Source organism: Anser cygnoides, chromosome 7 (assembly GCF_040182565.1).
Source record: "Anser cygnoides isolate HZ-2024a breed goose chromosome 7, Taihu_goose_T2T_genome, whole genome shotgun sequence".
NCBI classification, from domain to species: Eukaryota; Metazoa; Chordata; class Aves; order Anseriformes; family Anatidae; genus Anser; species Anser cygnoides.
This window is the reverse complement of record NC_089879.1, coordinates 28959596-28973586: the sequence shown is the minus strand read 5'-3', so window position 1 is coordinate 28973586 and position 13991 is coordinate 28959596. Positions and strand designations below refer to the sequence as shown.

The window sequence follows — 13991 nt, the reverse complement described above, 5'->3', positions numbered from 1 at the left end:
TAATTGAATCAGGCTGAGGCACTTGCAGGGAGGATGCACTGAGGCAACATCAGGGGTTGGTTTGCGCCTGTACTGCCCTGGCTGAAAGCTGGAGCTGCATCTGCAAAAACCTGAAGGCAAGCGATGAATCACTGTCACGTGTAGCCGCAGCAGTGCTGGTGTCAGATCAGCAGAGGTACTTTCAGCCTGCCTTCTGCTCAGCGCTGCAGCACGATCAGAGCAGGATGAGCTGGGGGCAGCCTGGGGCTCTCCTGGGTCCCAGGAAAGCCAGCGGCAGGTCGGCTTGCGTGAGGCTGCACGCTCCTTGGGACGCCGAGCTGTCAGTCCCCATTTCTGGTTGTGCTGGCAGACTTGCTCTGTGCTAGTGCATTAACTCCTGGAATTTTTTTTCTCCCCAGGTAGAGATAGCATCCATTTCTGCCAAAGCCATTTCTTTGCAATTAGCTCGGAGGAGAAGGGTCCTTAGCACAGAGATAAAATGCCACTGGGATGAGCAAGATGTTTGCTCTTTCCCTCTAAAGTCCATTGTTTTCAGGACTGATATGGCTGTCATCTCACAATTAAGTTCTGGAAAAATAGCTGCATCAGTATGCGGAGGTTATAGTGAGAAAACAGTGGGTTTGATCCTAAAATCTAAGAATATTTAAGCATGTTTGGGACACTTGTAGAATACACATCTTTGGGAAAAGGCTTAATGCAGCAATCATTGATATCATCATTAGGCCAATGCACAAAAATCCATTAGTGCAGTAGATGCTCTCTAGTTTAATTTTGGCTTTCTGTCTTATTTTTATTTTTAACCAGGAGCACTAAAGCTAATATTTACATACATAAGTAGGGTTATATAAGACCGGAAGAGACCTCTGAAGAGGCTTCAGTCCAACTTTAAGATAAGACCAAGTTCATCTATTTCCCCAGCCTCTAAAGACAAGAATTGAGTGTCAGGCTCCGGACTGTACTCATTATTCCAACTGAGGCCTTTCCAACATTGAACAGAGAGGAATCACTGGCTGCCTTATTAATGCAGCCCATGAAATCTGCCTCCTGTTCATCAGCATTGCTTTGCAAACTCTTGTTCCGTTCAAGATGACTCCTAATGCTTTCCTACATATTGCTGCCTGACTCGTTATTACTGACATAATACTGTGTATTTGATTTTGCCTTCCTCAGTGTAGGGATTTGCATGTGATAAAATATTTTGAATCGTGCCAGACAGGAAAGGTATATATCAGAAGCAAATGTGGCTTTGAAAATCAACGTTGTTTCTAAAGTACAGTTAGTTTCACTCTGTGAAAGTTGCTCCGTAACAGTGGAGGGATTTCATTTCCATTTTGTAGGTGTTATGTATTTTGTTTCTTGCAGAAATATTAATAACTGCTTTAGATACTAATTTTCAGTTATTCCAGGATGTTATTGACTTCCTGGTTTCCCCAATGCACATCTTAAGATAAATGTATTTACATCCCAAACCACAGGAAATACTGTGCATTTATTGCTACAGTAATTTGGGGGTTTGTGGCATGCAGAAAAAAAACCACATAAGACAGGATACCTGCTGATTAGCAGTGTCTTATTGACTGTGATTAGCGAAAATTGTTTTCTGTACCTATTCTAACATAATCTTCCATTAATATAAAAACTTGAGCCCAATGATATGTTCAGCTTCAGGATACCAGCCTGGGTAGAAAAATTGCTCGTTTATTTTAATGCGCTTAAAAGATTTTTTCGGTACTTGAAGAAGCAGTATGAGATAGCTTAGGACTGCCTGAATTTCTTGGCGTGATCTCTGTCCGTGGTGGTTTTGCTCTGCTTAGGGCTCTAAAATCATCCTGGGTATGTGCAGATGTGGATGTTAACCTCAGCTTCAGAACAGCTGCAGTGGTTCTAAGTAGGAATAGGATGGATCACAATAATTTGTCAACAGACTTGTTTTCAGTCTCCTGTTCTGGGCTGAAGAACCTCTTTGTGCAACAGCATAATAACCAGCAGGCAGATGACTTTGACCCTCTCACTCTCAGGGGCACATGAATAAGACCTAATGAAAATTGTAGGGAGACAAAGAGCGATAGCTACTTCATGCTGGTAGCAAAGATAGTACTTTCTAACACAGCACACATCTGTAACAGTCCACATCTACAACACACTGGACAGGGCAAACAACTGTAAACAACGTTATCAGAGGACAATGTGGGCTGAATGCATGTTTATTCCAGATAAATTAACACAGGGCTGCTCTGCAGTGCAGCAGAGAAAATAAAGTGATTCTTTGTCATTTGCAAAAGCCTGATTTGAAAAGAGGAGATTTAACCAAATATGTTTAGAAATGGAAAGTTAGTGGTGATGAAAGAGTGATCAGTAGCTTTTCTTTCTCTGTCATTGTTGTTGCCTAGAAAGAGGGACAGTACCTAAAGATGTTGCTCATGAGAAATGCAAAAGAATGTAGGAGATGATGTAGCTTCAGTTCAAATTTTTGGTTATGGTGTCTTCATAGTCTTTAAGAGTTTCTTTCCCTGAAATGATATTTGCTCTTCTTCTCAAAGAAATTAAAAGAAATGGTCTTTTACCAATGCTGAAACCTACATCCAATAGAAAGCCAAGCAGACTGGACAAATCCCTCCCTACCAAAATAAAACATTCGCACAGAAAAAAAAAAGGATGTTTGCCTGATGGGTCTCACCAGCTGATAGTAAGACTAGATACAAAACACCCAGCATAGATTTAGAAAACTTAGATCTCAAAATAGTTCAGTTTTTAAAAGAAAAATACTTCTGTGATAAATATGCAATGCACTAAAGCTTATGAAATGTTAGCCTTAAAGGAGATCTTTACTGTTTTACCATGAAAATATTTTCTCCCCTTCCGTAAGTCTTATTGTTTCTGTAGTTTTACCTTTGCACTGTCCAAACAAATAATGATATATAAATAGGAGACATAATGGGAAAAGAAATCCTGAAGAAGGTAGCTGTAAGGTTTGATGCTTTTATACTCCTCCTGGTCTTGACTGTTGTTGTTGGGTACATTCCTCACTGCAGGTGCTGCATGACTCAGGTGAGGGTAAATCCTGAGACCTGCCACTGGTGCTGCCCCGTACAGCCCACCCCACAGCCATTCCACAAACAGAAACTCCTCTGCCTCAGCTGCCAGACCTTCAAGGACTTGAGTGTGATTGTAGTGTCTGCACCAAGCTGCACACATGAGAAAGACAAATGTAGAATGTTAAAGTGTTTTGAAAGCTATGGCTCTAATAATGCCCCAATACAGATAACCCCTAACAGTTACCCTGGGAAAATGTATGGTGCCCTCTTCTGTGCATGAGAGTGATGAGGATCTGAAACTGGATCAGGGATGAAGTGGCGACTGAGATGTGGGCGAACACCAGAAGAGCTTTAGTTGTTCAACCTAGGAAAGGACAAGAGGATCTGTGATCACTCGCAGTTGGTGAATCAGGGAGAGAAACACTATGGGAGAGTTATTTGAATTCAAGTAAAAGCTGGCATGAGGAAAAATAGGTATAAAATAGTCACAAATAAACAAAAAATTGAAGTAAATTGATTATTTCAAACCTTCATGGAGACAAAAAAATGGGATGGACAAATAATTACTTCTAAATTAATTGTTTATCATTTATAGAACAAGGGACAAAATGAGACAAAACTCAAAGGCTGTTCTTAGGAAAACTGCACCCTACCTTGAAGACTTTGTTTTGTTTAAAAATAATAATAATTAAAAAGGTAGTTGCAACAGTTCTTGAGTGTTTGAAAGACTTTCATTCCTTACTGAAGAACCTTTTACGATCAAGTGACCTATCTACGTAATGTTAGTAGTTCTGTGGCAGCATGGCCTTGGGTTGTGCCATGGCTCACACCAATTAACAACTCTGCTGCTCTTTGAAATATGTGGGAAAACTTCCACTGGCTGTAATTACAATAGGCCCTTGACCCTTCGCTGTGAATTAGGTGATAGAGCACCCACCCCCTGAGCACGTTGACTTTGCAGCCCCTACTGCATTTCACAATGTGCTTGGAGCAGGCAAACATGCAAGGTTTGCTACTACTGTGCCCACAACCTGGCAAACTATTCATAATAAACAATCCATTAGGTTTTTTGGTTTTTAATTATTTTTCCTGTTTATTGTGAATTAGCTGTGAACAGATGGTTATAATGGCTGGATTCGGCTTACACAATTGGTTCATAAATGCTTTTATATTGAAAACTTCCAGTATGAAGCATTTGTTCTGTCTTAGCTGTTCATCCTAATGAGATGACCCCTCTTTCTGCCTCCTGTTAGGCTGCTGCCACTCTCCTGGCCACAGGACTAAGAAATCATGCTTCAATTCATAGCCCAGAAGTGGAAGAGCTGAGTGGCAAAAGCATCACAGTTCTTGTTTTTAGCTTTTCAGGAAGAAGAGTCCTATAGCAAGTTGGACTGAAGCATTGCCAAAGCCTTGGTGTGAAGGCCAGTTATGGACAGATTGAAAAGCAGTAATAGTTATGGTAAAATCAATTGAAAGAACCAGTCGCACAAACAAGCATATGCTATAGTTACCTTTTGATATTGTCTTTTGCACTGTTGTAAGTTCTAACTCTATTTCTTGTTACTAACTTAACTGTTGTTTCTAACAAATACTTCAAATCAGAACTTCATTTACTTACATTTTAAATATGATTTTATTACTGCTGCTTCAAGTTCTTTTTCAATCGGAGTGCCTTCCTGTAACAAAGGAAGGAAATTTTTTTTGGCTTGTTGTCTTTTAGTCATCCCCTAGGAATTAAACTAGCATATTCTGAATAGATACTCTGAAAGTATTCAGAGTAAACCTCTCAAATGATTATTGTCAGGTTGCCAGGGCCCACACTACTAATTACTTTTCTTTTGCTATCAAAGCTGTATCTTTGAAAATCGAGCAGTGCGTTTACAGATCTTTTTCTAACCCATAACTACTGGAAAATACACCATAATTTGTGCAGACAATTAGCGTGCAGGGAATCGCCTTCCCCTGCATTAGTACAGTGCTCAGAGCAATCATGCATCTGGGCGCTGCTATGGCAGTCATGAGTAGCAAAGGTGTCCTAAGGAAGTCTATTGAAATCCCGGTCTGTACAGTCTGAGGAATTTCCTTTGCATGTGTTGCTGCTCACCGGGAGATTGGAAGGGCAGGAACTTCGCTGCAGAGGCACCTCCTGCAGAGGGCTCAGCCGTGTGGAGCTGGGGGAACGGGCTTTGGCTGCAGTAAGCGTGCGGCCTGCAGCCTCCAGCTCCCCTGCAGCTGGTGAGGGCTGACCTGCGCCCATGGGGAGATTTGTGGGCTGAGGTAGTTTGGTGGCTTGGAGCGTGATCTTGGTCAGCCGAGTTCTGCCCCCGCTTCCAGATGTGCATGTTTGTAGCAAACGCCGTTACGGATGGATGGAAGGAAGCAATGTGTGATTTCACAAGGAAGGTGCTGGCCTCCAGAACAGCTCGCTGACATGACTTGTAAAAGTACAGCAAAAAGACTGGGGCAGGTTGGAGTAAACTATATTAAGTAAGCCTCACTTACATATACCATGTGTAGACAGAGATGGAGCCATTTTTCTGCATGGCTCTGCACATCGTGGCTGTATGCTGAGCTCAGCGTGCTGCCCGAGGGCTGCCCTGACTCGTGCCACAGCACTGAGCCCTCAGAGCCCTGTGCCTGGTGCAAGGGTGGCTGTGCTGGCCAAAGAGCAGTTTGTCGTGCCGTGGACATGCTCCTAACAGCCAGGATGCTGAAAAGCCATCAGCTACAGTAAGATCTCCTGGTACTTTCACTGGGTGAGATTGGCATCGTGCTTTGTTGGGTGGCAGAGGTGTGGGGACGGGAAGAGGACTTCCTGGAGCAGTGGGAGTAAGAGGTCATCCCTCTGTCTGAGCTTAGCTCTGGTGGAGTCGCAGCACAACTTTTGACTTGCATCTTGTAATAGCAAGTGCACCACTGGAGGAGACCTAAACGTTTTGTGTATTATTATGTTCCTGATTGGTATAAAAACTACTGGGAGATGAGAGCTGGGCTGTAAAGAGAGCCAGGGTGTCTCTTTGACATCCAGGCCTCACAGGGAGCCTGGCTCCAGCTGCCCAGACCCAGGTGCTGGCACCTCACTGAGTGGTGCCGGTGCAGGGGCTTGCCCGGAGTGCTGCCTAATCCCCTGCTCCTCAGGGCAGGCACAGCCAGGGAAGGGACCGAGGCCACATAGCTGGGGAAGCCTCTGGACTGTGGCTGAACTGAAATAGAGATATTTTAGTTCTGGGAACCTGCACTTATCTATTGATTACAGCTCTCAAGCACGTCCTTCCTTTGCCTTAATGAAGCTACGGATGCATGCTGTTTGATTTAAAGCAAGAGAAAGGCAATTGGCTCTGAAGCCTAAACCCATATTTCTGCAGAAATGAAGCACCTTTCCCATCGGAGTTCTTCACAAGGGCCTCATGGCATCATTTCCCCAAAGCTACACAACATTAACTTTGTATGTTTTTTCCAGAAATGAGGGAAAATTATGTGAACATCTACTGTAATTAATTAATAAAAATATGCCTTGTGGCAATAAAGAAAACCAAATAATGTTCTTCCCTAATGTAATGAATCAGTTTAGAAATTGTAAAGCAGTAAATGTATCAGACATTGCATTTAACGGCATGTGCTGGAAAAAACGATGTAGTTAGAGCCACGGTTTTAGAAATGTATTTCTCTGAGAGAGCAACAGAAAAAGAGAAAACTATAAATAGAATAAACCTGAATATCAGTGTTTCATGCCTGATAATTAAGAAATCAATAACAATACTAAATGATACACCTGGCTCAGCTGCTTTGGACATTTCGAGGACCTGCACCTCCATGCTTGCATGTAAACACAGGATTTTATTCATATGAGCATTATCGTTGTTGTCAGGGAGACAGTCACTTGTCTGCCGTTGCCACACAGAGCATTTTAATCATCCCTTCTCCAGTCAGAACTCCTGCTTTTAAAATAGCAGACAGGCTCCTTCTCTCACTTGCTCTGCATCTAGATATCGGAGATAGACGAGGCCCGCATCAGGTCATGTGTGATGAAGAGAAAAAGTCAGGCTCGGAGAGAAAAGAGGCACCTATTATTACTGCTCCCAAGACACATTGTTGTAAGACAAAAACCTGTTTTTTTCATTCTTAATGTGTTCAGTGCTGGTGCCTGTTATTTTTGCTGTCAGCTTTTCATATTTGCTTTACTGTTTTATTTTTTTTTAGCTTTTATTAAAGCAACAGCCATCTCACACAAAATTTAAAAAAAAAAAAGGCAAAGTGGTAGAAGAACTTTTCGTCTTTTGTTGTTGAATTCAATAGAAACTACCAAGGACCAGAACGTATTCAAACTGTGGGAACCCTGATTGCTGTTTGTGTGGTTTTAGTATTACTGAATAATTTCTACTGTGTTGGAAAATGTGCAGAGTCTTTGCCACCTCTTATTTCTGTCTTCTCTATAAATTTAAATTTTTTAATGAGACAGTATAGAACTGCCAGAAACACAATAGGGATTGTGAAATAATTTCAACCCTGGTAATTTAAAATTTGTGTCTGTCAGTGCAGAATAATTGCTTCTCCAAAGAACAGCACGATTTGCCTGGGAGTTCAGCCTCTTGATCCAACTGCTGACTCCCAAAGGCATCTGGGCTATGATGCAGGCTTTGCGTAATTTGGGGCTAAAATAAACACAGAAAAAAATACTCCAAAGTGGTTGGATTCACATGTTCCTCTGCAGTGTGATGGAGCTACAGCCACAATATATTGTAAGAGCTGTGCTGAGCCGTTGGGCGCCATCTCACCCAGGTTTGCATGTGTGTGGCCAGTTTCGGTAGGCTTTGTGGGGCTTGGAGCAAGGATGGCCCTGTGAGAGTCGTTACTGAAGGATGGGGGGGAGATGGCTTCTCTGTATTGATTGTCATATCTTAACTCCTGCTGACCTGTTAAAAAGGCAGGAATCTTTTTTTTTGTAAGTCAAATAACCAACAGGTGAAATGGTGAATGGGAATAGGAAATTCAGAGTTTGTGCCATCTTTTGCTGATTGTTTTCCTTGTGGCCTCTGCAAGTCACACAGACCCTGTCTCCTATCTCTCTCTGTAAGGACCATTTATGTATTTATCTTGTGGGCATGTTAGAAGGGTTGTTTAGCTTATACTTGGGAAATGCTTTGAATAGAACTGTGTTGGACAACAGCTCATTTCTTCTTAAACGCTGCTTTGTGAGGTAACTATAGGCAGGCACTGGAGTAGTTTTTCAGAGCTACACAGCCAAAACAAGCAACTAGTTTATGAAGCAGCATTTTATAGTTTTGTTGTTGTTGTTTTCCTTTTCTGCTCTGAATTATTTGAAGAATTTCTCCAGGGAGAGGGCAAAGCAGGGAGATTTGAGAGGCTCTCTCTTACTGAAACATTAAGGAAAGCAGGTTAAATCTTGGTATTATTGTCAGTTTTTCTTTTTAAGATTGTATTGGAAAGGGGGAAATCCAAGGATAAATGCTTTATTTTTTTCTTTTGAAGATGAATCTATGGGACAAATGGTTTAATGAGAGCATAGATTATAAATTGTGTGATCTAAGCTAATATACAAAGTTACTCTCATGCTAGAGAGAGACATCTGGCTGAACTGCTAGCCTGGATCTTAGGAATTTTCTGGCTGTGCTGTGGATCTTTTCCTCTGCAATTTGCAAGTTTCCTGAGATCAGTTCCCTGTATAGAATAACCTTTTTTTTTTTTCATTGCATCTGTTGTGTTTATCTTTGAGATTTTTATGATGGAGATTCCCTTTTTGTTAGTTTGGTGTTTGACAAAATAATCCTACTGCCTAATAACACATGTTTATCAATGTCCACCTAGCCACGATGTGACACATTGGTGCCAGAACTAATATTCGTCATCACTATAATCTGCACAAGTATGTTAAAGGATTCATAGCAATTCATAGCAGATGAAACAGTGGGAGTTTTGTGTGCATGTGTGTTCATGTTTCCTAAACAGTAGCTTCCCTTTAAAATTCGGGTTAGGGAAAAAAAAAATACAAACATTTGGAGATAACCAAAGCTGTTACCACATTCAGTTTGGATTTGCTGGGCAGCTTCTTTGAGAAAACCTATGTAAGTACGGGCAGGGACTGAAACTACAGAAATACACTGAGTTTTTTTTGTTCAGCTAGGGAAGCATTTAACTGAAAGTCAAGGAAAGATGTGATAACGAATGAAAAGTTAATGTTCCTTTCCAGGTGGAACAGAACATTTCAAATCACCTGGCCAGGCAAATATCAAAACTGAAAGAAAAAAAATCACTCTGTTCTACTACTCAGTCTTCTATGTAAGCTTCTTCTAGGAGTAAATTTTCTTTCCATGTCACACTGGCATAGCTTTTGCACGGTATCCATTTTGATTAGCACCTCTGGGCAAACTTGTGCCCAAGCTCCAGGAGTAATTTATAGCTCAGGTAACAAGGAAACACATGCTGTTTGCAAACTGCACAGCTTTAGTTATCCTAAGTGTAATTCATCTTGGTGTAACTCAAGATTTTCACAATACAGTTCTGAAACTAATAATATATTCAACAAAATGTCTTCCCAAGTGTAGGCAATGGCATAAGTCTTTGTAGATTTAATACAAACAGAGCCTAGTTTCAATAAAAAGCCACCAGAACTTTCCAAGCCAGTAGGGACCCACACGTTGTATAAAAGCATAGAACGTCAATAAAATAACCTGGCAGGATCATTAATTTCCATTCCAGCACAAAATCCAGTTTTGCTGATTATGGAGGTCAATAAGGAATTCTGAAGTCTCCAAACAGGCATATTTTTTTTCTTGTCTCTTTTTCCAAGTTGGTAAGAATGAGAGATGGGGAAATCAGTAGTACCTCTGTGTTCTACGGTGCAGCCTGAGCATTGCATCTTTAGGTCATGCCGTATCCTATCAGGCTAGATCCTCTTCCTAATTACACTGGCATAAACAGTTGTAGCTTAATTGAATTCAATAGAATTGTACAATTGCTTTGAGAAGAAAGTATATCTCATTGAATTTACAGTCCAAATTAATATTTTAAAATCAAAACCAGTACCCTCAGAAGCTACGCAAAGTGCTGAAAGCTTTGACTTCCTGTAGAAGTTGAAAGGATTTGCGTTAGATTGGTGACAGATCCCCATTTGGCACACATGAATAACCTTTCTGATCCAACTGCACATTTTTGTGTGATGCTCCTTAAACAGTACAGAGATGCACGAAGTTTAGAAATGAGATGAATTTGCTCCTTTTAGCAGCAGAATCTGGTCCCTTAATTCTTCTGAGGAACAGATTAGCCTATGAACCGGTGCAAGGGCTTCTTTCAGGAGTGCTGTGGCATAAAGAGTGCAGCTGGGACCTGGTCCTTAGGGGTGAGCTACTTCTGGGTATGACCAGTCTGTTTTTGGGGAGACTTCCTGGAGTAACACACATCTTTGTGACAGCCAGGATGCCACAGTGACAGACACAGCAAAAAAAAATGCACAAAAACACATTACTGGTTAAATGGAAAAGGAGCGGCAGGCAAATTGGTAAATTGCTGCTATAACCTTTCATTCCAAGTGCTTTAAAAATACCAGTTTGGTATACCAGCCTCTTTGTGGGGTGGGGAAATATGTCAGAGATGGTTGCTGCTTGCTTAGGATTACACATTTAGTGGCAAAGTGGGGACTAGGACCTGGAAACTCCAAGGGCCTGAAAAGCTGGAGGATGTTCCTGGTAAAATAGCAGTGGGTCCACACAAATCATTTATTCTTGGTGATTATGAGAAATTTGGCCTTGCAGTTCAGTTTCCTAGCTCAAGTATAAGATACAAATATCACAAAGAATTATTATTCATGCAAATTATTGAGGGGAAAAGGTCTGCTTATCTGCTATTTGACTAAAAAAAAGTATGCCATAGAGACACGAGAATGACTTTTTAATGTTTCCTTGAGGAGCTTTCATGTAGCTTTGGAAGATGAATGTGGTCTGACCAAACGTCACCCTGTGCGAGGGCCCATTTGTCCCTCCCTAGCAGGCTCATGCGAACCTCTGAGAACCGCCAGCGAGCTGGTAAGCTGGCCTGCTGCCACCGGGCACATCTGCTGAGGCCTACTCCCCTAAAGAAAGCTCATCGATAGCCAGCGTGTGCTTTGTGCGCCTCTCAGCCCTTCTGTGTTGGCAGCAGGAGCCAGCACTCCTACCACGGGGCTGCTGCAAGTCCTGTCTCAGGCTATACATACTATGCGTGCAATCAACTGCCATTCAAGTTCGCTCGTATGACGTTCCCTATGGAAATAAACAGATAAATTATTTACTGTGCAGGCAAGATGATACTGAATAGTATGACAGCTAAATATTGTAGTTACAGTAAGTTCCTGTGAACAGGGTATAACTTATTCATATTCAAGAAGTGCAAGAACTCTTTCACAAGCTAGGTTTTTGTCCGTCATGTTGATTTTCTCTGTGTGCTGTACTATAGGATGTCCTCTTTGAAAAGAGGATAGTAAATTATTTACCACTCAGGGAGGGTGATACTAAATGGTACAGTAGATAAACCATGTAGCTGCAGTGAATTCACATGTGTACGTTGTGATGTTCATGAACCATTAATGGAGCCTGGCTTCCATGCTAAGCTGGGGATCGCTGCCCCCCATGTGTGCATTTCAGCTGTGAAACAGAGCTGTCTTCTGGAGAGCAGGTACAGGTGAGGCTGGTGGGTATCTGTCCAAGAAACAAGCTAGGTTTTCTGAGAAAGCTGGAGAAATTGTAGGTGTGTGATGGGGGATTCTTGCCTGAGTAAATCTGCAGGAGGTATCTGAGTCATTATGGTGCCTCTAGCAGTGCCTCGCCTTTTTAATTTGCTGTCATCTCGGGCCAGACGCTGCCTCTGGTGGGCAGAGACTTAATCGTCTCTCTGCAAGGTGACACTTGCACTGCTGAGTGACAGCTGCAGGACACGGTGCTTTCACCGGTTGTTTTGAGGTGGAATAGCACCCTGCAGCTCATGTACAGCACACCGTGTTCGCAGTATTGTCAGCCACAGACGCTGACATAACGTGGCATATCATTAACCAGAATTCCTCCTCAAAAAGGGAGAGAGAAGAGAGAAATACCAGCAAAGATAGCAGGTGGAGTCTTGGATACTGAAGTAAGTGGACTCAAGTGCTCATCCACTACTAATGGAAGAATTTCATTCTGAAGACCTGACTCTCTTTGGAGGGCTGGAAGGGCTGGTTGCGATCAAAAAGGATCCTCCTTTGTTTTACACAGAAGAATTTTGAGGTGTCTGGGTGTCTGGGTTGATTATTTTGGTTCTTATGCCCTCCCTGTATAAACCCTCCCTGCTGCAGCACCTAAGCCTGTGCTTGTGTCCCTTCGTAGGGTGAGAATATGAAATAACCAGTTGTCAGAACATTTTGAAGGAATGAAATGAGGAAAATTCTCTTTCCATTTCTTCATGCCTATTCTTAGAGTTCTTGAAATGCGTGTCTCTGTCCGTAGGCCTTTTGCATCTCCTGCCTCTAGCCTGCAGTGCAGTGGGGCTCATTATTTCTGTGGGCTGGGAGCTCCAGTCTCTGGCACACAGATACCAGGGGAAGCCCAGCGGAGTTGGAGGACTTGCTCAGGGCAGTGCAGCCTGTGGCTGTGGCCGGAGACTGGACAAACCTCCTTGCCTTTTGCAGTGCTGCTGAGGAAAGAGATTTGTCACCCTCTTAATAATTAAATGCAGATATAGCTGCACAGTGAGAACCAGTGAGAATGCAAATTGGAGAACATTTACCTGCAAAGTTAAAATCTGCTCATCTGATTCATTCAGGTAAGCCTATATATGTGTTCATTGAAGATAAATTAGCTATCATAACTAATTTATTCTGCATACTTCTTATTAACTGTGTTAATTCCCTTAACTCACCCCACCACATTTCTCCTCTGAAGGTTGCTTCAGTTCTGTTTTGATCCTGTCAGCACTGGTTTGAATAAAGTTTTACATCATGTCTACTGTGTTAAAATGCTTTCCAGAAACAGTCCTATGCTCACTCTCGCTCGTGTAGCAATCCTGTCTTACAGCGCGGAGGTTTTGTCTTTTGGTTTTACTTTATGGACCCTTGTGCAAGCACAGTAGTTTTGGGTTTTGCCTTATTGTATTCCATCATCTCTGGAAGCAGGTGTACTTGCTTGCTCGTTGCTTACTTTTGTAGAATAAAACTGCCACTTGGCTAAAGCCTACACTGAAGCCCCAAGCCCAGCCCTGTGTGTGGAGGAACTGTGCAGTTCTTTATAGGATGTTTGAGCCGTGCCTGACACCTCACATTGCAAGCACCAACACATGAAACCAAAGAGGAGTCTCTGAGTAGCCTCTGCTCTGCAGAGCCCAGTGCCTCTGAGACAGCGGTATGGGGAACAGGGCCTCCCTGTGGGTCTCCCAAGGTGAATCCCTTCCCAGAGCATGAACAGGGGTGGATAGGGTGGGAGCCATGAACTCGCAGACACCGTCATTTAGTCTACAGAATATTACAGAATATTTAGGAAGGATGATACCATGTCAAGTAGAATAGCTGTAGAACAATGTTTGTTGAAGTAATGTAATACAAAGTGCTAAGAAACACTCCATGTCACACAGCATGCTTAAGGAAATGCTTTTCCTTTCCCTGCTTTGGAAGTTCCACACTGTTACTTCAAATGCAGTTGCTGCTCACTTTTTGAATGAATGCCTTCTGCAAGCAGATTCTTCCAGCAGATTTCTGAGGAACTTCATGCTGCTGATTCACCTCCAGGTGCTCCCACATCTCGGCTGTGGGCTGCAACCCCGGGCGGTGTCCGTCAGTGCTTGACGGTGTGACTGAACCTCAGAGCAACGTCTGCTCTCCCATGGGGCTGAAAACCCCGTTCTGACCATAGGGCTGCTGTGGCCATTCAATTCTAGAGGAGTGCACTAAAGACTCACGGGATGGAGTTGTTGGCTAAGTGCCGTGCTGTCAGAATGTAA

At 42.5% G+C, this 13991-nt stretch overlaps 1 protein-coding gene across 4 annotated transcripts in view; it reads left to right on the top strand.

The window, feature by feature from the left end:
* PHYHIPL (phytanoyl-CoA 2-hydroxylase interacting protein like) overlaps window positions 1–13991 on the top strand; it is a 129270-nt gene that overhangs the window by 35781 nt on the left and 79498 nt on the right. Inside the window, exon 1 of one of the 4 annotated variants that reach the window (XM_048069390.2) lies at window positions 7039–7129. The exons of the other annotated variants lie outside the window; for them this stretch is intronic. Within the exon in view, the coding sequence (XP_047925347.1) occupies window positions 7054–7129 (76 nt within the window). The 5' untranslated portion in view covers window positions 7039–7053. Of the gene's footprint in view, window positions 1–7038; window positions 7130–13991 lie in introns of those variants that run through there. 4 annotated transcript variants of the gene reach the window in all.